The sequence below is a fragment of the Osmerus mordax genome, chromosome 21 (assembly GCF_038355195.1).
Source record: "Osmerus mordax isolate fOsmMor3 chromosome 21, fOsmMor3.pri, whole genome shotgun sequence".
Taxonomy (NCBI): domain Eukaryota; kingdom Metazoa; phylum Chordata; class Actinopteri; order Osmeriformes; family Osmeridae; genus Osmerus; species Osmerus mordax.
This window is the reverse complement of record NC_090070.1, coordinates 1,636,871-1,659,542: the sequence shown is the minus strand read 5'-3', so window position 1 is coordinate 1,659,542 and position 22,672 is coordinate 1,636,871. Positions and strand designations below refer to the sequence as shown.

At 40.1% G+C, this 22,672-nt stretch overlaps 2 protein-coding genes across 2 annotated transcripts in view; both read left to right on the top strand.

Moving 5' to 3' along the window:
• Window positions 1-4,514: 4,514 nt before the first annotated feature.
• On the top strand, window positions 4,515-13,555 carry LOC136965591 (acylphosphatase-2-like). The gene is given in 3 exon segments (XM_067259774.1): window positions 4,515-4,557; window positions 4,560-4,647; window positions 13,441-13,555. Coding segments are annotated over 3 exon segments (246 nt in total).
• A 6,565-nt stretch (window positions 13,556-20,120) lies between these two features.
• sptbn1 (spectrin, beta, non-erythrocytic 1) overlaps window positions 20,121-22,672 on the top strand; it is a 55,079-nt gene continuing 52,527 nt past the window's right edge. The window contains exon 1 of the mRNA XM_067259885.1: window positions 20,121-20,253. The gene's annotated coding sequence lies outside the window, so the exon portion shown is untranslated. The remainder of the gene's footprint in view (window positions 20,254-22,672) is intronic.

Here is a 22,672-nt window from a genome sequence, read left to right as displayed (position 1 = left end):
TGAATTGATCACTCTGTACTTGAGGCCTTTTGCGGGTATCTGTGGGAGTGGGAGCACTCGATGGTCTCTTCAAAAATCGCCTGATATCCATGGCTAATTAATCCATTCCGAACAGGTAAACTAATCCACAACGTGTGTGTACATAACCTACTTGGTGGATCCTGATTGGTGCCGCCGCCGCCGCAACGCATTGATTGGAGGGTCACAGACCCTACAGCGCAGATGAAATTATTCAGACTACAGCGTTTATATGTTAAACAATATGAAATTTAGTCTTTGGTGTTTTAAAATTACACAAAATTTATTTCGGATTATTGCAACGGCAGAATACAAGGCGCAGGGAACTTAGTTGTGCGTAAACGCGCATAAACGCTATTTAGAGGTGGATAAACGCAATTTCTGAAATTTAGAGGTGGATAAACGCTATTTCCAAATTTCGGGAGGTGTGTAAACAGCGTTTACGTGCGTTTAGCCCCCACTACATCCCTGAGTGTCAGGACAGTTATCTTCCAGTTCCTCAGTTTCTTTTGTGTTGGCACAATTACAACAACGACATAAGTCTGTGCAACACAGTCCTAGCGAAAAACAGGAACATCTGCCTGTCTCACACACACTTTTTGCAGCCGCAGTGTATCACATGCAAAACACTGTCAGGGGCCGAATTTCTGGTCATCCAGGTGACGTGAAAGGTCCCATCCTCTATTTGCCAACCATATCCATCCATGTTGACAAAAAGCAGCTACCTTATTGGTGTAGAACGATCACGTGTCGAACCGTGCCACCAAAATCCTATTATGCTCTGAAGAAACTAGTTCTGCATAAAACATAGACGCATCGACAATCGACTGGAATTTTAGCTACAAACTTTTTTTTGGTAGCTTAGCAAGACTCGTTCTTTTTTATGACCTAAAGATTGTGTAGATGCCAGACTGTGGAACGGGAATCATTTTCTAAAATACTTTTCGTGGTTCACCTTGCGGCCTATTACAGTCCATATTAAATCTATGTCGGAGGAACTCATTACAAGGATATCATTAATGATTTTGAACTGAACCTCTTTAGCTCTCAGTAGAGAAGGGAAAGTAAGAAATCTCGTTCTGATTCGAACAACTTTCCCCTTACAAAAACAAAGGGTCTCTTTTCTGATATTTAAAGGAAAGTCTGCATTTAAAAACATTCTCAAACTCTTAGTATTACAACCCTCTTCTACAAAATCTATACCATCAATGATTAAAGTACACAGTCTTGGAATCACAGGTGAATAACATAATGCACCTTTAACAAGTTGAGCCATTGAGCCACTACACTTCTGCTGTGTGGGAGCAGGAGCTAACCAGTCGAAGGGCGTACAAAAAAGCACACCCCACAATTTCCCCAGAAATTGTACGTCTCTAGTTTAACATACTTGTCTGTGTTTTTTTCCATTCGAATTTGGGTGGGTAGTTAACAACACATCAAGGGCGTAGGTTTGCATAGGGTCGATAGGGACTAGTCACGACCAAGTTTGGGAAAGACACAATTGTCCCCACCAATATTTTGTTAATTTTTGCCAAAAATATTTTGCACAATATATTTGCAAAACTCATTCGTATTATTATCTATACTATGTTCATCGCCCAGAAAAGTGAAAAATACATTTCCAAGTTAACCAATGCGCCTCGAGCCTGCAAGACAAGATTATGTCATTTTATTGGCTGAATCTTCGTGAATCGTGACTTGCAGAAAGAGGGCAGTAGTCTGACACGGTAAGCTATTAAATACGCCGGGAAATAATAAAGCCTTATATTAGTATTTCGTTTGGTCTCAGCATTGATATTTTTTACCATTTTGTGCTTTGTAGACAGGACAATCAAAATGCCACCCCAAAAAAGAGGGATATCAGATGGGAGTCAGATGGCTGAGCGGTGAGGGAGTCGGGCTAGTAATCTGAAGGTTGCCAGTTCGATTCCCGGCCGTGTCAATTGACGTTGTGTCCTTGGGCAAGGCACTTCACCCTACTTGCTTCGGGGGGAATGTCCCTGTACTTACTGTAAGTCGCTCTGGGTAAGAGCGTCTGTAAAATGTAAATGGATATAAGTTTTTTCCCCACCCAGAGAGTAAGTAGTTAACTATCAAGAAGGCCGTTGTTAACTGCTAGCCTTACATTGCCACCCATTCTGCAATGGAAACATGTTTTGAAAGTTGTTAGTGTAGTAGAGCATGTAACTTTTGCTTGTATTAAATCTTTCCCTAGCGTCTGCAATCTTTCGACCAGTGTGTTAGCAGCAGATGGTCTTGTTGAAGCCAGAAGGATAAAGCTGCTAACCTACCCACATAATGGGACCGTGCTAGTTTAGCCTAGTACCAGCAGGCTAGCAACTCAAAAGTGATATTAACTGGTAATAAGTAGGCCTATATGCAGGGGCGCCGCCAGGAATTTCGGGCCCCATGGCAAAAATTCAAAGCAGACATGACAGGGCAAATGAGGAATTGCCGAGACCTGATGGCCGTCAAAGCCAATTAAATGGATGGTCCGAGGAGAATGAGTGGAGAGTTGGTGAAGTGTCCTGGTGAGTTGCTATCATTTAGCAACGCAGCAACGAGCTCTGGTCGCTAGTCTACGAACAGCAGTGCACATATACAATTATTTTTTTTACTGACAGTGAATAGCACCGAGTGAAAGTCAACTTTTTCTTTATATCTAGTGACAGTGATCATTCAGGGCCTGACATTAACTTTTTGAAGCACTTGGACAAGTGGCCTCCATTTACGTTTCACTTTTCCATGCACAAAAGTCACGTCCGGGTAAAGATTGTGCTTTTGACCAACGAAGATGAGCTGTAATATTATACAAATTATAACAATTGAGGTGTTATAATTTAAATTTGTTACATTAAACATTTACACAATTTCTGCAGAATGAAACACTTTCTGTTATGTAGGCCTACTGTATTGCACTCAACTTCGGTAGGCTATCCTCAGTATTTGCAAGCTGGCCCGTGCAAGTAACATGGCATTTTATTTTGTTTGAGTTTAAACTTGTCCAGTGGGGCAAGTACATTTCTCTTCCACTTGCCCTACAATAAAATCTACTTGTCCCGGACAATCATGTCGTTAGCTGTAGACTAGTACTACCGGTAAACTTATCTAGATCTTGAAGACATCATGCTAGTTATGGGCTAGCTATGGGCTAACTTGCCAGTCACACCTAGAAATCCCCCCAAGATCATCCCTAATTAAATATTTTCCCCGACGTTGTAAACACATTTCCGATTAGATGTCCCACGTTTTGATGGTACTAGCAGAGACCATATTAGACATTCTCTGGTACTAGCGTAGTGTTTATTTCTAATCGATTTCAATGGTCTCTAAGCGGGTTTTGGTCTGTCGTCTCTCCAACGTGACGTCATGCAATGCATTGTGGGGGAAAGAAGAATCATTGCAAAAAGTAGCTACTTTTTCGTATTATATTCCGTTTTGTGACACCCAACAACATCAAATACAATGGATAACAGTTTAAATGTTTATTACCAACAAGCAAATAGCGCAAATGCGTTGGAAAAATAAACCTGCCATATGGCCTTTAAGTGCACCACCCCGCCACAAGAGTATAAATGTGTCGGAACAAAACCCGCACTGGTTTACAGTCCATGTTCACAAAGTGCGTACGCTAACGTATTTGTAATAGCTTTATCACAACATATGTAGTGGCATTCAAGTGAGAGACGTTTTTTCTGGAAACGCACGTACATCAATCAGATTATGAAGTAGTTTACTGGCTGCACCTGTTTTGTCTGCATTCGATTTAAAATGTTAAGTATTCATGTTACGTATTACGTTAGAGGGAAAAGTGTTCCCATGCTTATTTGGGGACAGATCACATATGCGAGACTCAGCTAGCGTTTTCTAAATGGTTCGTTTCCGAACCAGCCTTTCTCACCTCGTAATTGTATTGCAATTTATGGGGTTGGGTATGTCTGGTCAAACTATTTATGGTGGAAGCACAAGGCTTGTGTCTGTAGATTATGAGATTTTTGGGAATGTTAAGGGGAGGTAACCGGTACTGTCGAGTGTCTGGTTCCTTGGAAGATTATGAAAAGTGTCAGCATTCCCAGTACAGCCTGGAACACTGCATTTACGGTGGTCCATTTTCAATATACTTTAAAAACTTTCTAACTTTCTCTTTTGTTGTTCGCTTGGAAGTACACAGAGCAGCGCGCAGCTAGAACACCAGAGGGCTGGTCTGTATATATTTTGGAGCGTGACAAAGGTGATGCCTTATTTGTGACGTCACAAATACAGCGTTTTCAAAACCGATCGTTTTACAGCTGCAGTTTCAAGTTGTGAGATTTAGATAGGAAAGAGGTGTCAATGGACTTTGAGGTTCACTGTATGTCCATTTTACCCACCGAACTGTCGTTATTCAACTATGACAAGGTAAAATCGGTTTCGCAATCAATGACCCCTTTAAAGAGTAGGCTATAAGTTAATGATGTGTTATCATTTTATTTTAGGATAATTCCAAATAAACAAAAATGAAACCATATTATGTATTTCAGTACACTGAAGACCAGGGGAAAACCTGGGCCTGAGTGTCTGGGTGAAAAATACTAGACAGGGAGCAGTGATTGGCCAAGTACAGGGACCCCAGGACAAGGTGAAAGAAATGTGAGATCACATTTAACGTGCAGTTACCATATTTCTTCTAATAAACGCCGCACCAAAAAAATCTGAAAACGGTTATGTAATTGGTTAAATTCAACCCCAGTATTTATTACACATGTACATAACTTTCTGCACAGCTTTCTGTTCGAAAGCTAACGTGTATGAACGTTAGGGCTGCACAATTATGGCCGAAATGATAATCACGATTATTTTGATCAATATTGAGATCACGATTAATTATCACGATTATTTGTTGATTTCAAGCTAAACATTGTACCTGCATTGTACCTGCATAATGGATGTGAATAAAACTCAAAATATACAATCAATAAAAACAAATATTCCCATAACAGAATGTAACCAAATGAGAATGTTTCAGAACTATGCAGAAAATACTAGTTTACAGTTTTTTTTTAGAAAGATTCACTGTTTATTTCCCCTCTGCGTTTTACATCGCAGGTTGGAAAACTAATTGCGCGAGGGGATCACGTATCGTTTATCAAGAATTTGAAACCTTCGTTTGTCACATGTCTTTGGCCAAATGAAATGCGACTGCATTCGTTATTTCACTGTGTCTTTGGGAGGTGGATGGGTATGGTGATGCGCTAAAGAGGCGCACTTCGATGGATGCCTGAGTTGATATTGTGTTTAGATTGGTCTTTGCAACGCATTTCTTGGCCCTCATACATGTATCTAGAACGTTATGGTGTTTGTTTGAGTGGCAACTTTACGTCACTTTGCATATGACCTGTTCTTGTTTTGTGTCACTTGCCTTGAACCCAAAATGCTTCCACACAACGGATGACGATCCGATTCTCGTTAGACATTCTTTAGTTTTCTTAATTATGATAGTTTATAGCCTTATGACCGACTACTCTCTGTTGTGGAATTTTTCTCACGTTACTCTGTTGTGACCGTCTGACCGACTGGCACACGTAGGCACGTGATCTGACAGTAGTTGTATTCTACTTAATGCAGCGCCGCAGCCGGCTGCCTGCAGGTTGTAGAAAGAGTTTAACATAGCCCAATACATGACAACATTTTCGACTTTACGGAGCCGTTTATAACTCCTCCCCAACTGCAAGCAGCAACTCTAGCTGGTCGTTTCATGCAGCCAGTCAATGTCGAACGCACCTATTGTTTTACGGAGCACTAGATTGGCTTTGCAAAAAAAAATTAACAACAACTTTGATACGGAGTGTTCTATGAACAGAATGACGCATTTTAAATATTGCTCGATCACGCGAATTTGATCGTGGGAAAACGAAATCGTCATTGTGATTAAAATTCGATTAATCGTGCAGCCTTAATGAACGTTTAGGCATGCTGCTTCAGATTTCTACACAATGTAGAACACTTGTATTTGAGACAGTTGTACTACCAACGCACACCTAATTGATAGCCAATGAGAAAGGGAGTTGCCGCACTCATAGACAAAGAATAGACAAGGAGGTCAGTGGTAGTAAATGAAACCTGCGTTTTTAGCTGCATGATTCATTTGTCACAATGCCAGCAACTAAGTTGTCTATGGCTGCACTGCAGCTACAATTCACAAAATCTCTCTTACTAATTAAACGCTGCCCTCAAATAAACGCTGCCCTCGAATAAACGGCGCACCAAAAATGAACGTTATTTAATAAACGCTGCGGCGTTTATTAGAAGAAATACAGTACTTTCTTTAACTATATCAACCTTTTAGGAATATATTATATGTAAACAAGGCTTGTACATGCTCTTTGTTTGCTGTTCAAGCAAACACACTGCATTCCATTCTGAAAATGTAGCTGAGTTCTAGCAGGAGAGGCATTAAGCAGCTTTTCCCCCCAAAATGTGTATGTTATTCTCATTCTCTCTCACTCAAAATAGACACAACATACAGAAAGGAGGATTGAACATGTTGAAGTGCTTATCCTGTCTTGAAGCACAGAGCAGCTAGCCAGGTCCTAACCAGACTTGTACATTTTATTTGTACAGCAAAATGAAAATTGAGCGGAAGTACGTATGGGCAGAGCCAGGCTACAGTGCAGCACTATGATTCACAATATTTAGATGCAATACTCAAGTTCCCCAATAGATGTCATCGCTTGCACAGATTTCTTTGTATAATACTCAGTCAGTGGGTAGGGTACATGCATTTCCCAAAAGCATCTTAAGCAAAGAGACTCATTGGAGACACCAGGAGGCCAACCCTAAAAATGAGGCTACATGGATGTGTAAAGATAGTTTAAGATGAAAAAAGATCATTCTGATCATTAATCTTTTATATATATATTTATTTTACGTCAGTTAAACTGAAACTGATATTTTTCAATAAACTAGATTACACGTGTCTTTAGTCAAATGGTGTGCAAATTACGTAATAATTTTATAAATGCATCATGCTGACTGTAAAGTCATGATGTAGGCACAGGCCTACATCATGCAAACTATTTTGAACCATATATATATAAATAATAAATATATTTATTATTTATATATTATTTACAAGTACACGAATCTTTTTCTTCTACGGAGACACAAAACTTTTTTTTACAAGTACACAAATCTTTTTCTTCTACGGAGACACAAAACTTTTTTTTACAAGTACACGAATCTTTTTTGCAAGTTACAAATCTTTTTTGCATGTACACAAATCTTGCCTTCTTCTACGGAGACACAAAACTTTTTTTTACAAGTACACGAATCTTTTTTGCAAGTTACAAATCTTTTTTGCATGTACACAAATCTTGCCTTCTTCTACGGAGACACAAATCTTTTTTGCAAGTTACAAATCGTTTTCACAGAGCTCGCTCTCCTGGCACTAATTTCACGCCATAACTGTAGGTGAGAAACTAAGATAGGGTATATGTGCAGCTGATTGGTGCGTTGTGTTCGCTCCCGGTGTGTCTGTCAGAACACAACTCTTCAAACGGCTTTCCTTTTGCTGATTTATTGCTAGCGGAGTTTCTTACATGACAGTGAAATGAGAGTGGTGCTGAAACAACACAGAACGTAAAACAATTACCATCATGCTCCCGACACAGCATATGACACAATATAAAGACTAATACGTTACCTATTATTATTAAATAAATATCATAGTCTATTGACATTATATCAATGAATTCCGATCGCTGTTGAAAACAAAACTAAACATTCCACATACAATGATCCGACTTACCGAGACTATTTATAAACTATACAGATTGAAATATGTTTAAACAATCAGAGGACAACAAACAACAAAACAAACAACTTACTTTCATCATGAACGCACTCTACCGAACCAAAGATTATAAACTACGAGTACAAGAAATAAACCCAACCGTCATTCTCTATGATTCTAACTGATACATTTACTAAGACGGTCTCATATTGGCTGATACCCGCCAGCCTTTCTTACCCCTACAATGCCTAACGTTAACACCATTTGTACCTTGATGTGATCATGGTCACATCTCATGAGGTACAAAGATATACATCATGATCCAATCCCAATCCACTTTATCTAGTGATCCACACTGCCTGAGTAAGATTAACTGCTAGACTACTAGATGAAGATGTGCTTACCCAATTGGCTCCTATCAGCCTGTGGGGATGTGGGAGATGAAGTAAGGTCAGACTGGGGCGACATGGGAGATGGAGTCAGATCAGGCTGGGGGGATGTAAGAGATGAAGTCACATCAGGCGGTGCTGGCAGGGTCCAGCAGATAGCATCATCAGGCTCTCCATGGATTTCCAAATGGAAACCAAACGTATTATAGACACAGATGAGGGTCTGCACAGGGGCCAGCAGGGAAGGATTGCGTCTTGCTGCAACTGATCTCCTCTGTGTATGTGCTGTACAGTTTGTGTGTTTGTGGGTGGGTACATACAGTACCCACCCACACACTGTGGCTGTGGAATGGGTGTGTGCTTGGGTGAATAATGTATGTGAGGAGACATACAGAATAAACAATGTGTATGACTTTCTGTGAGTGTTTTATGTTGGATGCAATTACTTGTATTTACCCCTGCACTAAAAGTTTTATAAGAAATTCAAATGGTTAGATACCATTTGAGTATTTTACATAGTTAAAAATTGTTAGTCCTTGTATTAGTAGTAGTAGTAGTAGTAGTAGTCCTGTATCTGCACATACGTATATTGTGTAGTGGTGGAGGTCATTCATGTGTGCATTTGATTGCTAGGATAAATGCGGAGGCTTTTTCTGTATGTCTTTCTTGTCATTCTGGCGAGAACAGAAATGTGTTTGGTCATTAAATATTGAAACAGACAGAGCAGGCAGGGTTGGAATCTGCTTGGGGTTTCTTGCCCTCCTCCCTCTGCATGGAGTGCTCCCTATTCTCCCTCTTTCTCTCTTTCTCACTCTCTCTTTTCCATGCTCTTCTCATGGCATGTGAACAGCCAGTGGAGATCAGCTTATACAAACCAGGATTCAAATTTGCAAGCCTCAGCAACAATCCCCTTGATAGATATTCTCCTTTACAGCTATTGTGTAAGAAATTTAATTTTGAGCACCTTGGTTGTTACATAGAGCTATGTAACAACCAAGGTGTTACATAGCTCTACTACAGTAGTATGTGTAAAACATCTATTTTGTATCTTGATAGAGCCTCACCACATTGACAAAGATGTCAGCACCTATACATAGTATCTACTTTCCTCTGGTGTCAATGATTAGAATATTGATGAGTGAATGTTCCATGGGGATAGTTCTTATGAAATTCTGTACAACTTGCTATTTTCAATGCTATCTAACTTCCTCAACCTAGGAAAAGAGGGAGGCTCCTTTCCTTTGGAACACAATGTGTGTGGGGGTTTTTTGGTGGGGGGGGGGGGGGGGGGGGACATTGTGGATATTGTAGGGCTAGTTGGAAGACAATGTAGAACTTACAGCCTTGAGTTTAGAGCCTTGTGTGATGGAAACAAAATGCACATAATTTATTTTATTTCTTACTTTGGTAGGGTAGGGGATTCAATCTCAATAGACGGATACATAATTCAATAGATATAATAGATGTATTCATACCGTACACCAACTTTACTTAATTTTCTTGGGGCCCGTTCTCCGTACATTGCTAACTTCTTCTGGAGTAGGATGTACGTTTTCTATTATTATACAGAAAAACAGTCCAAATACTTTTAAAGTACATTACAGGTAAAAATGTTTAGATCCATCTTGTATATTGTAATTATTCATGTCTAGGAAAATCTATTATGCATTGCACATTGAATCTTTTTTGGTACTGAAGCTGTAACCTTAATTACTGGCAAAACATTTTGAAGCCCTATACTCTTATACTAATAATTATCAATTGGAGTATTAATGGAAAAAACGAAAAAGCTACTTGAGAAAGAAGCAGACAGAAGGGTTGCATTATGCATTTGAAGGTTATACTGTCAAACTGACTGAAGAACAAAATAACAACGTGAAAAAATGAAGATAGCGTGGCCGGTCAATTCCCATGATGCAAGGCGGTAAATAGTGTTACAATTTACTGATAAGTTTGTTGTTTGTTCGAAATACAAATGTAACTTCATGAATTGTTTTTTAAATGTGTCTGCTTAGAATGTAGTGTTTTGTTGCGTGGTAATTGTCATTGTTGTGCTGGTTTACCATTGTAACCATGAGTTAAATGACTGTTACGTTTGATCAGAAAAGATGGATTTTCACGACTTTATTAGCTTGTTTCAGCTAATAATCTGCAGTGTCACTTGGCAAGGGCCCCCATTCTCATCAAGTGAAGCAAGATCGGCAGCGTTTGAGGGCCCCCTAAACATTAAAATATATTAGTAAATTATAGTAAATGGACATTTATTAAGTTTACTTCTTGAAGTACTTAATTGAAAGTGCACTTGAAAATATTCCAAAGTATACTTTGAGGGAGCCTGGTCCTTACCAGACTCTTGAACATTGCCTTTGTACATAGAGTCTGGGCTCGATCCATTGACAAGCGTTAACGTCCTTGAAGGTGGGTACTCTGTTGACGTTTAAAACTATTGGATCTGCCCAGAGCCACTCTGGATCTGGCATAACAAATCGCTAGCATTCGCCTTAGCCAACTCCATCACCACTAACGGAGCTAGCTGGAAAATCAAACAAACCCCGTGGGGATCAAAGAATGTTCTTGCTCCGGCTTTAACTTCTGGATATTCGGCAGCGTTGCCACAACGGACCGAAAGGCTTCGCTCACATCTTTCTCCGCCGCCATTACGTAACTACAACTCAAACTAGCGCACAACATCAACATCGTTCTCAGCCATTCCCTCTGTTCGCTGATTGGACCGGTAAAAAGTTTACCGGAGACATCTTCCATCCTTATTCTATAAGTATAACTTATTTTAGAGTTCTCTTCCCCTGGAACAGATTTCATGTTCCAAATGAGGGGGGCTGTTGCTGACTTGGTGTGTGGGGTTGCATCAAATTCCCCTTTTTTGCTCTGTTAAATTGCTGCACCAGTCTACACTTGACCGGTGGGGATCTCATTCTATTATGACTGTAACTGTTAGCTGCTCCTGGCATTCTCTAATCCCTGCTCTCCTCTCTCTGTCCCCCCCCGCACACATCCCTTGTGGTGTGGGGGGTTTGAGTTGTCAGCACCTACCTGGTCGTCGGTCAGCCAACGCTGGACCTGGTCGCGAGTCTCCCGGTCCTGTCCTACAGCTATAAAGTTGAACAATGGATTTTGGTGTTTTAAAAACCCATCGACACTGTATGACTATGTTTAGCCTGTGTTCTGCTCCTCTCTCTCACCAACCGTCTCTGGAGGAGGGGATCCCTCTCTGAATTGCTCCTCCCAAGGTTTCTTCCATTTTCTTTCTCCTGTTGAGAGTTTTTTGGGGAGTTTTTCCTTGTCTTCCTTGAGGGTTTAGGTTGGTTGAGGGGCAGTTCTATGGGCATATGTGAAGCCCTCTGTGACATGCTTGCGTGTAAAAAGGGCTATACAAATAAATTTGATTTGATTTGATCTGACCAATATACCTGAAGCCCAGCACAATGAAAATTGAGCGGAAGTACGTAGGAGGGCAGAGCCAGGCTAACTTTGAGGTACTTTAGGAAGTATACTTCATGAACTGAAAGTGCACTACACAGACTACTTTACAGTATTCAAAAGTAAACCTCAAATACACTAAGTGTACTTTCAAGTGTACTAAATGACCTAAAAAGTGGGCCAATTCAGTTTACTTAGTACACAAATTGTATATAAATAAGTACACTGCTAGTATACTTTAAGTGCCATGATAATAGTATACTTTTTATACTTTATACTTAAGTATACTTACAAATTAAACTTGAAGTATACTTCTTTTTCGTAAGAGTAATATTAATCGTGCATTGCTTGATAGACAGATCCAATTAGCACAGCGAGACAGGCTATATACTTTTTGAGAGATGGCCTATCGGTTTTCTCATGAGGGTGTCATTTACATCATTAATTAGATGATAAAAAAGTAATTATGAAAATAAGAAAATACAAAGACAAATAGGCCTAGCCTACTGTAATAGCCTAAGCGATAAAACATCTAACGTGGTCACTAAATTTAATTTGTCTGCTAATTTTGCCAGCCCTCTCCTGGATTTTGCAGACTTTGAGGTGTTCCCTGCCGTTTTGATAAATCTTCCAATTTGGAGTAACCTTCCAGCAAGCTCTTGCTCTGTTTGGCTCTGTTGCGGAAAACACGGGGCGCTCTTTTTGGCATGGTGAGCAGCTATAGACTTATGTGAGCAGCCACTAGCAGCGTTGATCAAGGTTTCTACTATCGATACATACCCCCTTTTAGACCAACGCATAACTCAATCCAGCTATACTAATCATAAACAACAAGGGTGTTGGAAGAACTGAATTAGCCAGATCATGATTAGCACGATGATGTCATCTTGGATGTGTCATTTGATCTCGGATGTAATAAGCGACGTACGGAGAACGGGCCCTGGTCTTTGTCATAACTTGTTTTCCAGGCAGTCAAAGCAGAGGCCTACTTCTGCTAGCCATCCCGAGGACCTTCCTGCTTAATCACCCAATAAGAAAAAAGTGATGCGCCTCAGTAGACTATAATTCATTTACACAGCCCTTTATGCACTGCACTGTCTTTAGAACAGTGTGTGAGTGATTCTGCCCGCTGACAAAGAGGAAGCAGAACAGAGGCCATCTAGTGTTACTGTATCTCATCGTCATTATCCCATCATTGTCTTTATGTAAACAATGATCTCTAACACTGACACTGGATACTGTACTATTGTGTGTCGTGTGTAGAGCATATATATGTATGTTGTGCAGTGTGACCTCTAACACTCAAATATGTATTTCAAATGATCTGATGAGACAGGGAGCTGATAAAACAGTCATGTCTACTTTCAGCAAATTTCAGGACAATATCCCTGTTATGAATCAGCAGACATTTCTCCAGAGGACAGACAAAAGAGTTTCCAGTGCAAATTCAGTGAAATCTTTGCATAGGCAGTGCAACACCGCATTTCCAGCTTCTTTTTAGGCTGTGCATTTGGCTCATCATGTGTTGCAGTTGTGTTTTGAGAGATGTGTAAACTGATTTAGATCAAGTGAAGCTTTTCTCAAATTGAACAAAAGTTTGGCCATCAAAACATATATTTCACCCACAAAACTTAACTCCCTACCAGCATCAGACACATAAAGCCCTTCCAGCCAATTGTGGTCACTCAGCAACAGCAGACATGTGAAAGCACCGTTCAATGCAAATCCTCAAGAATATGTTACAGAACAGAGCTCAGAGCTAGCTTAATGTTATTGTGTCAGAACAATATATTTGCAGTGATTTCTCTGTCTCTCTCTCCATAGGAAGGCCTGGCTGAGCACAGTTGGCAGTCCCAGTTCACGGATTGACCGTGCCGTTTTTTCTAACCAGAGGGATATTCCCAAACTGGAGCTTCATGGCTTTGGTACTCGCCACTGAATACTGGAGAACATGCGCACTTATCAAATTTTTGAATTGTTCCCGAAAATATTAATGATGGGCTATAAATCGATTTACTAATTTACAAATTGTTTGTGGGAGAAAGACAAATAAAATTTAACATTGAAATTGGGTAGAGGGTTATTTTTGTTTTTCTAAACAACTTGTGTCAGTATAGTTGCATGACATGCTTTTAAGCACTTCTAAGCATTTCTGGTATAAGCATATAGAATATCTTCTTATCAGCAGGTTTAGCACCTACTGTATAGACCACTCCATGCAACATCTACCTCCTACAAGATACCTTTTCATCCCGGCATACACCACTGCAGAAACACATAGTCATGACAGACAGGCCAGAATCCTCTTAAATGACAGCTACCAGATTAGATCAGAGGCTTAAGGGTTTACATACAGCTGTGCCCCCCAGATAAAACCTAGAACAACAGTAGGAGGCCTGCATTGGAATGTGGCTTTATGTGTGTGAGCATTCACGTGTCACCAAAATATGCAATGGTATGTAGAGCAACAGGTAGCTACATTTACATTTACCAGACGCTCTTATCCAGAGCGACTTACAGTAAGTACAGGGACATTCCCCCGAGGCAAGTAGGGTGAAGTGCCTTGCCCAAGGACACAACGTCAGTTGGCATGACCGGGAATCGAACTGGCAACCTTCGGATTACTAGCCCGACTCCCTCACCGCTCAGCCAACTGACTCCCTAACCGGACACTTTAATGTATCTATCTTGCTCAAATGACTGATCCTTTAATAATCAACTATTTGGACCATAGACCCTACTGTTCACGTTGCCCCATCTAGATTTGACAAATAAAGTAAACCTGTTACTGTTTATTGTTATTGTTATAATTTCCGTTACTAGTTGGTGACAACGGGGGACGGGGCATTCTCACCCTTATTCTATAAATATAACTTATTTTAGAGTTCTTTCCCCTGGAACAGATTTCATGTTCCAACCGAGGGGGGCTGGCGCTGTTTTAGTGTCTAGGGCTGCATCAAATACCCTTTTTTTGCTCTGCTAAATTGCTGCACTAGTCCACACTTGACCGGTGGGGATTTCATTCTAATATGACTGTAACTGTTAGCTGCTCCTGGCATTCTCTAATCCCTGCTCTCTTTTCTCTGTCCCCCCTCCACACATCCCCTGTGGTGTGGGGGGTTTGAGCTGTCAGCACCTGCCTGGTCGTCAGTTTGCCAACGCTGGACCTGGTCGCCAACCGGAAACCGTCTCCATGACGGGCAACAGCGAGTTTCCCGGTCCCTTCCTACATCTACCAAGTTGAACAATGGATTTTGATGTTTCAAAACCCATTGACACTTCCCTGCTGTATGACTATGTTAAGCCTGTGTTCTGCTCCTCTCTTTCACCAACCGTCTCTGGAGGAGGGTTTCTTCAATGTTTTCTCCTGCAGTGAGTTTTTCTGGGAGATTTTCCATGTCTTCCTTGAGGGGCAGTTCTATGGGCGTATGTGAAGCCCTCTGTGACATGCTTGCGTGTAAAAAGGGCTATACATTTTGATTTCATTTGATTTGACTGTTGTGTTTGTAAGTAGAGGGCATTGCTGTTGCTTACTTTCTTATCAGAATGGCAAGAGCATGTCTTGGGTCCCCCACAATGAACAGTATCACCCATTTGGACCAGTTTTACGACTAAATAGGTGAAGATTGAGGAAAGAATAACAATTTAATAACATTTCAATACATTTACTTAGGGTTTTGTAATACACATGTGTGGTGCATTTCAGAGCCTAAGTGGTTGTTCTTATTTACTTGTAACATTTTGCCCGAAAGCCTGAATTGATTGAATAAGATTTTTTGGCTACAGTCATAGGCTGTTCGAATTCTAGATTTTGCAAGGACACTAGCATGACTTGATGAGTAGTAATAACATATAATAACTGTAGTTAATATAGATGGGAATGTGGTATTAAATCGACATGATTTCCTTGGTTCTTAATTACATTTGATAACTACCCTTAAATTACCTCCACAAGGATTGAATGACTGACGATTATACAATACTTATGATAAGCACATGTCAGATTGACTTTTTGTTTTATGAAAGGGAATTTTTTCTCTCCAGTAGGAACAATAATGTACTCAATGCTCCAAGGAACCACATGAAAAGATTGATTCCAAAGCAATGTTAATTTTGATTCCTAGACGTGGGTTTAGAGGTTGAAAGTAGGGACTGACATTATGTCAAGGGACCATTGAAACGTTCCCACCAATTATTAGCAGCAGAGCATAGATAGGATTAGCATATAGGTTGATAGAAAAGTTTTGTTTGCACCAATATTCATACCAAACCTACAGTCTTGTTTGACACCAATGATATAAAATGTGTGTAAGAGTTAGGGTGATTTAATTGCTCCGTTGTCAACCAACATTGAAGAATTGACAGCTCATTGTTACCTATTGAGGCCATCTTTGAAGTTAAATCCTAAATTCACCTAAATGTAGTCAACAAAGACTTGATTGCACTGTGACCTTTTTGACAATATGAATAACACAGCTACATGATTAAATGTTTTTTCACAAGTTCAAAGACCACACCAATAACTGAAAACATTTAAGAATTGTTTGTTGTGAAAGATGAATGATAGGGCTAGTAGCAAAGTCAAACATGATGCAGGATGATGAGGCTGGTAGCAAAACAAGCCTTTTTGCATCCTGAAGACATGTATCATGGTAATGATTGAATGAATGAACAAATACAGTCTACGAATGGGTTAATATACCAGGCAAGCAGAAGACACTGGGTGTGATTAAGTGGGCTTCCAGAGTAGATTGAAAATGCAGGTGTACATTGTGGAGAGTGGCGCTCGCGTGACGATGGTAGCTGGTTGGAGGAACAAAGGATGAGGGTTGCAGCAAAGCCAAGCCAGTTGAGCAGAGGAAGCGAGGAGACGTGAGATGAACAAGAGTTATTGGGGGATGATGTGGGGTGTGACTGTGATGTTCCAGCAGAGAGAGGAGCTGACGTTGGAGGTAGCTGGAATGTAGGTAGCATATGCATTGATTGAGAATAATGGATGACGTGGTTGTTGCAGAGTTGCCTAATACCTTTGAAATATCAATGTATTGTAAACTTGTAATTACACTGGAAGATACTTTCAATTATAGACTATTAATTAACAGTTTACTGATCAGCTTCGAATATTTTGTATTATATTATATTTTATTATTTGCTGTATACCAGTTGAACACATTCGAACGTTCTAGGCTGGCAAAAGTAGTTTTTTCAAGGAAGTAGGGTTAAAGTTTTTTGTAATTAATTCAGTCAGAAGCAGAGCACACTCATCGTATATTTAATTGGAAACAGCTTGGCTCCAACAGAAAGGTAAAATTACGTAATACTTCCCCTTTAAGAAAGTTAGATTACAGCGTGCACAAGGAGGTTGCTTAGCAACCAAAAATAGTCGTGGTCATTGTCACCATAGATACATATATATATATGATTGCCACTATCCGATCCATCCCTTCATAACATGTATCATTATGCTGAAATATGCTTACCAAGAAAGAAAAAAGTATATGAAACGTTCCAGTAAGTACGTTGTTTTCTCGTTTGCGTCATAGAGCGAATGGCGTGACGCCTCATAGTTCATTGTTTCTTTTTTTACAAATTGTTTCTCAGTCATATTTCATGATTAATCTTAGACTACCAATATCCTGCTAGCTTTCCATTTCTTTCTAAATTTATTGTAAACCTTTATATTTGTGTCGTTTTTGCAGCCTCTGAATCTGATGTTTTACCCAATTTTTCAGTTCAAATACATACAGGATATTTGATGAAAGGATACCTGACAAATTGGAACCTGACAAAGTCTATAAGAACCATTCATATGTCATACGCCCTAAGGAACATGAGATGCTTAAGACACACAATATTCCACAAACCTCCTGTGCCAAGTTCATTAGGACTAATGTAAGGTTCCTGAATGCACCTGTAACTCACATGGAGACAGAGATGACAAAGGTTTGTCAAGTAGGCGCTGACGGTATATGCATTTTTTTGATAAACAACCTAATCAAGGTTGCAGCAGCTCTGTTCAATGTACTTGTAGGTTACCAGGTTGTGTCATATTTGTTCTCCTTATCTACTCTTCTTTTAGTTCTCTCTCTCAATTTGTATTGTAACAGTGTAAATGGTGGCCAGAGTCAGCAGATAATGATTTGAGGGTCAAGGCACCATACAGCATTGACACCACTCAACGGAAGGACTACCAAGCCATTCATCAAACACTGACTCCTGTCAGACATGTGACAAACAACAACAGAATGGCTGCTTCCGGAATCTGTAAGCTTGTGTGCTTGTGTTTTATAAAACAAAGTTTTACTTAACTGGAATAAATCCCATTCTGATAAATTGGAATTCAATACATATTTGTTTTCTATCAGCAATGTACGTATAATCAGCATCTAATGTAATCTTGTGACCAAGTTCTTTTAATGGTTTGCAGTTCCCACTTTACACCCTCTGGGCAGTCCAAAGGTTTTGTTGGAGAGCATGTCCTTCATTCACCAGTATGACTGTAGGAAGTTACAAGACCAACCATATCAAGGAAGGGTAAGTCATGGTCATCTTCGGTATTAGTCCAGTTTCTTTTGCTTTATATAGCCTAGGCACAGTGTGTTTGACTGTAATTTGTGATGCCAGTGGTAGCGATACTCAGGCACATGTTGTATGCCCACAAGCAAGCCGAATATAAGCACAAAAGATTTTACATCTTGTTTTGTCGTCTTTTGGTGAACATAAGAACATCCCTTATTTTCAATGGCATACCAAACAAAGAGCAAACACATAGCAACATAAAACAAACATATTATTTTGAATCAGAAGATACATCTTTGAAAACTACAAGGCTGATTGATCCAGGTCAGTCAGGCGGGATTTAGTGTGGAACAAAAAGGCTCACACAAGGACATGAGTTTAAAGACACTTTAGGGACTGGCATTTCCCACTCAGTTGATTTGCTTTAAGTCATTTTGTGCCTTGCAGTTGATGTCCAAGACTTTTGACCCAAAATATCACAAAGGGGCCCTGCCTGACTTTGTAAGTACACTAAGTAAGGCAATTATCATGAAATCCAATAAAACAATTTCACTATTTTTGTGAACAGTTGTTTTATTGACTAATCAAAAAACATTTAATTATTGATCCTTTATTCAAACAAAGAGTGAAGGGTCGATTATGAGTGGCATTTTGTCACAGACAACACACAACAATGAAAAAAAAAAACTTCCAAAACTTCACAGCAAGTGCACACTGGAATATACACTGTCTTGGCAGCTCTTGAACCGTTCAGCAAACAAAAACAAAAAAAACAGCTGCATCCGCCATCTCTACCCACCCTCTCCTTTTTTCGCAAACCTTTTTTCCCCTCTTTCTCTCTAGCACCATGGAACTTTTGTGTGGAGAGAAGTGAATCCAAAAGGAGCAAGCACATTCCTGAGTGTCGGAGGGTCACGTCCACCAGCAGAGAACGGAGGAAATGCTGTGACCTCACCCCAGCTTTCCACACTCTACCCCCAGCACACTGGGAATAGTGGTGGGGCCAGCTCAAGTTGAGATGAGCCACAAAGTTAGAGGCCCCTTTGTCCGGGGGTCATCTCAGGGGAGTTAAAGCCAGCTTTTTCAAAGCTTAAACAGATCCACATCACCCAGAGATGAGCACATTGTCCAGGGAGAAGTTCCATGGATCTCCACAACCTTTAATGCAGTTGCCGAGGAGAGATAATGCATGCGGTAAGTGCATGTGAAGAGCAACGAGAATCATATCTAATGAGAGCAGCGTTGAGCCGCAGCACATCCAGTGGCTCCGAATCCAGATTTAATAAACCAAATGAGAAATATAATTTTGCACTGTGTATTCATTACTAATGGTAGAAATACGAATAGTACAAAATGCAACTTAAATCCCAGAAAACTTTAGAGAAACATCAGAAAAACACTAGAGATAATGGTTGAGATGGCCCTCTTAATGGGGATCCAATACGATGTTCTTTGTACTTATGAATGGAATGCATTTTTGATAAGAACAAATGTGCCTTGTATGGGCAACAAGAGGGACACTGCACTGTCCAGCAAAAAGTGAATGAAATCATTATTACATGAAATGTATAACCTAGGTCTCTATAATGTAAGGCTCAGATACTTTGATGTCAGACACAACAAGTCATTGTCATACCTTTACTTGTGACCTGCACTTATTCTCCCTCACACTCACAGTCCATAGAAATACACGGTCCACACAGTAGCCTATATGAATAAGATATAGTTTACAATAATTAACTTACAAAACGAGAGTACTTTTCTAACGGTGCAAAATAAAATTGCAAGAAAATAATTCAGATCTACCAATGGTCCCAATGTTTTTACTACATTTCTATAGACTTGTTTCTACTATATTTCTAATCTTCCGTATTAGACATTAGAAGGAAGATGCCTTTTTAACATAGTACACGCGGCTCAGACTATTGCAAAGTGGGTTCGTGTTCTCTTCTTCTTCAGTCTCCGCCCCTTTAAGATTCAGTGCAGCAGTACGGCCTTTGTGGATTGGGGGGAGGCAGTGCGGATTCTTCCAGTCACTCCCAGCTTGTTGCCCGCCCAGCCTCTCGTTTGCCCATTGCGGACTCAAAGCGGTGAAGTTCGACACTTTTTATTCGAGTGGTAAGTCCAATATGTGTTGTTTAAGAGAGAAGTCGTTATCGGATATGTTTGCTGTGTTGAAGAGTATATGTCCCAATTAGCCTTTGCGTAATCATGTGCTGAATGGATAAAAGCACTGGTATTGTGATGGAGAAAGGTAAAAGGAACCAGGATGACGTGAACCAAGTCTATCGAATTAAGTCTGTTTGCTTTTAGTCAAATAGACGTATTTAATTTGTTCTTTTCTAATTTATTGCAACTGCTTGTAGATTGATTTCATAATAGCCTAGGCCACATTGACTGTAAATTGCATAATAGAGGATAATAATTATATATGTCGATGTGATAGTATTGATTACTTTGACTTTGACTCAAATATGGATGGAGATACCGGTACAGTGGAATGGATGCAAACAGGCGTGGTCGTGCAGATCGGTGGTGCGGAGCGCTAAGGGTAGTGCTGATTTGACAGTCTGATATGACTTCTATTTTGCCCTTCCCTACACGAAAACCCACTGACATTTCAAATGTTTATATATTTTAATTCAGGTGTACAAAAAAATGGGTGCTACTTGACACACTTTATGTACTATTTGCACGGTGCGCAATTGTTGATGCTTCGGGAATGTTGACATCCATGGCAGCGTTTACTCACATGATGAGAAACAGGCCTATAATACATGACTTGGGAGACCTGCTTCTGCCATTATATACAAACATTGTGGCCTCTAAGCTTTGGCAGTGTCAATTTCCCATTTTAAGAAATTCACCTTCATTCATCAAATATTACCTCATAAATGTACGCATCTCAGCAGTGTACTTTCATTGTAATGTGTGAATAATAACATCATCAAAATACACGTTGATTGCCTTTCCGTTGATATATTGTAACATTGTATTGAAATACTTTGATTTAGTGAGTTACGGTGATGCGGACCTTTCAATCTGAAAACATTTCTGCGCTGCAGTAATGCGGCCTAGTCGAGTCAAGTCCTCGCTTGTAGCATTGAAGATAAAATATGGGCAATATGACCGGGTTTACACGCCAACCATTTTAGCAGTTCGTCATAGAACAACACGGTGATGCTACACTTCTGACACACACAGTGCATGTGCCAGAAAAGATGCTCTTGAAGGATTTTCTAAAGGGACTCTAAAGAGCCACTTTATATCCTCGACACCAATATAAGAGTTGAGGAAGTTAGAAATTGATTGAATAGCATGTTATCATCTATTATATTATAGCATTATCTATCTATCTATCTATCTATCTATCTATCTATCTATCTATCTATCTGTCTATCTATCTGTCTATCTCTCTGTCTGTCTGTCTGTCTGTCTGTCTGTCTGTCTGTCTGTCTGTCTGTCTGTCTGTCTGTCTGTCTGTCTGTCTGTCTGTCTGTCCTAGTACATTAGTAGTAATGCAACATTTGTACTTTAAAAACATGAAAGTATCGATAGTTAAACATCCCTAACATAATGTATGTGCTAACTGCTTGGGACTCAAGAGCATTTTCCAATTAGTGCTTGATGGATCTATTTTATCAGTAGCATCAGCCCCATCCAGACTACCTCAGTAAGACCCACAGTCTGGCCTTGCCCACTTAACATGTCTGAAAGCACCTAAAAGGTGGAGTCATCTTACAGGGAGGGGTTAGTCTTTTACCAAACAGTGACATGAGAGACACAGTACAAAATGATGCAGAATACCATTTATGTGGAACTACAATGGTACCTGCAATGTTGTTACTATAGGTTTTGCTATTTACACGGGAGTCAATGTAATCTTAATGTAAAGAGGATTTTGTACATGTTTTCAAATTTTTTACTCTCTGTGTGAACCCTAAACATGACTAACTTTACAGGTTGTCAAACTGCCCTTTGAAATCATGACTAGTATTTCAGATTCACACAACAGCCTGTGTTACTATAGGGCAGGTGGTGGAGAGGGGTGGTATCCTAGGCATGGAAGGGAGAAAGACATTACAACTGTATGGGGTATGGGGGGCGGGCCAGGAAGCAGCTGTCACCAAAGGAGTGACAGGTGAGGGCCACATGGCCTTACTTTGCTGTGTGTGTGTGTGGATACACTTGTGTTTTTTGTGAGTTTTTGTGTAAAGTGTGAATGAGGCTGTTTTGGGAGTGGTCAGCCATTTTGAGCATGCCAGGGTCACCTCCCTCTCCCTGGACAGTCAAACATCTCAGCCATTGCAAGCATGTTTCCACAGCTGTGTCTTGTAGGCTAAGAGGAATTTATGGTCTTATTTCTGGGTCCAAGTGTCTGAGAATTAAAAGAAACTCAACTGTTTGTGTTGCAGCTATCCCAGTTAGGCCGAGATCTACAAAAGTAATTGAATTACTAAGTGAGCGGATGGGGATTTATTTGTGCTTGCTTGTGTGTTGGTGTAATTCAACCACACAATGTGTCACCAAACCACTC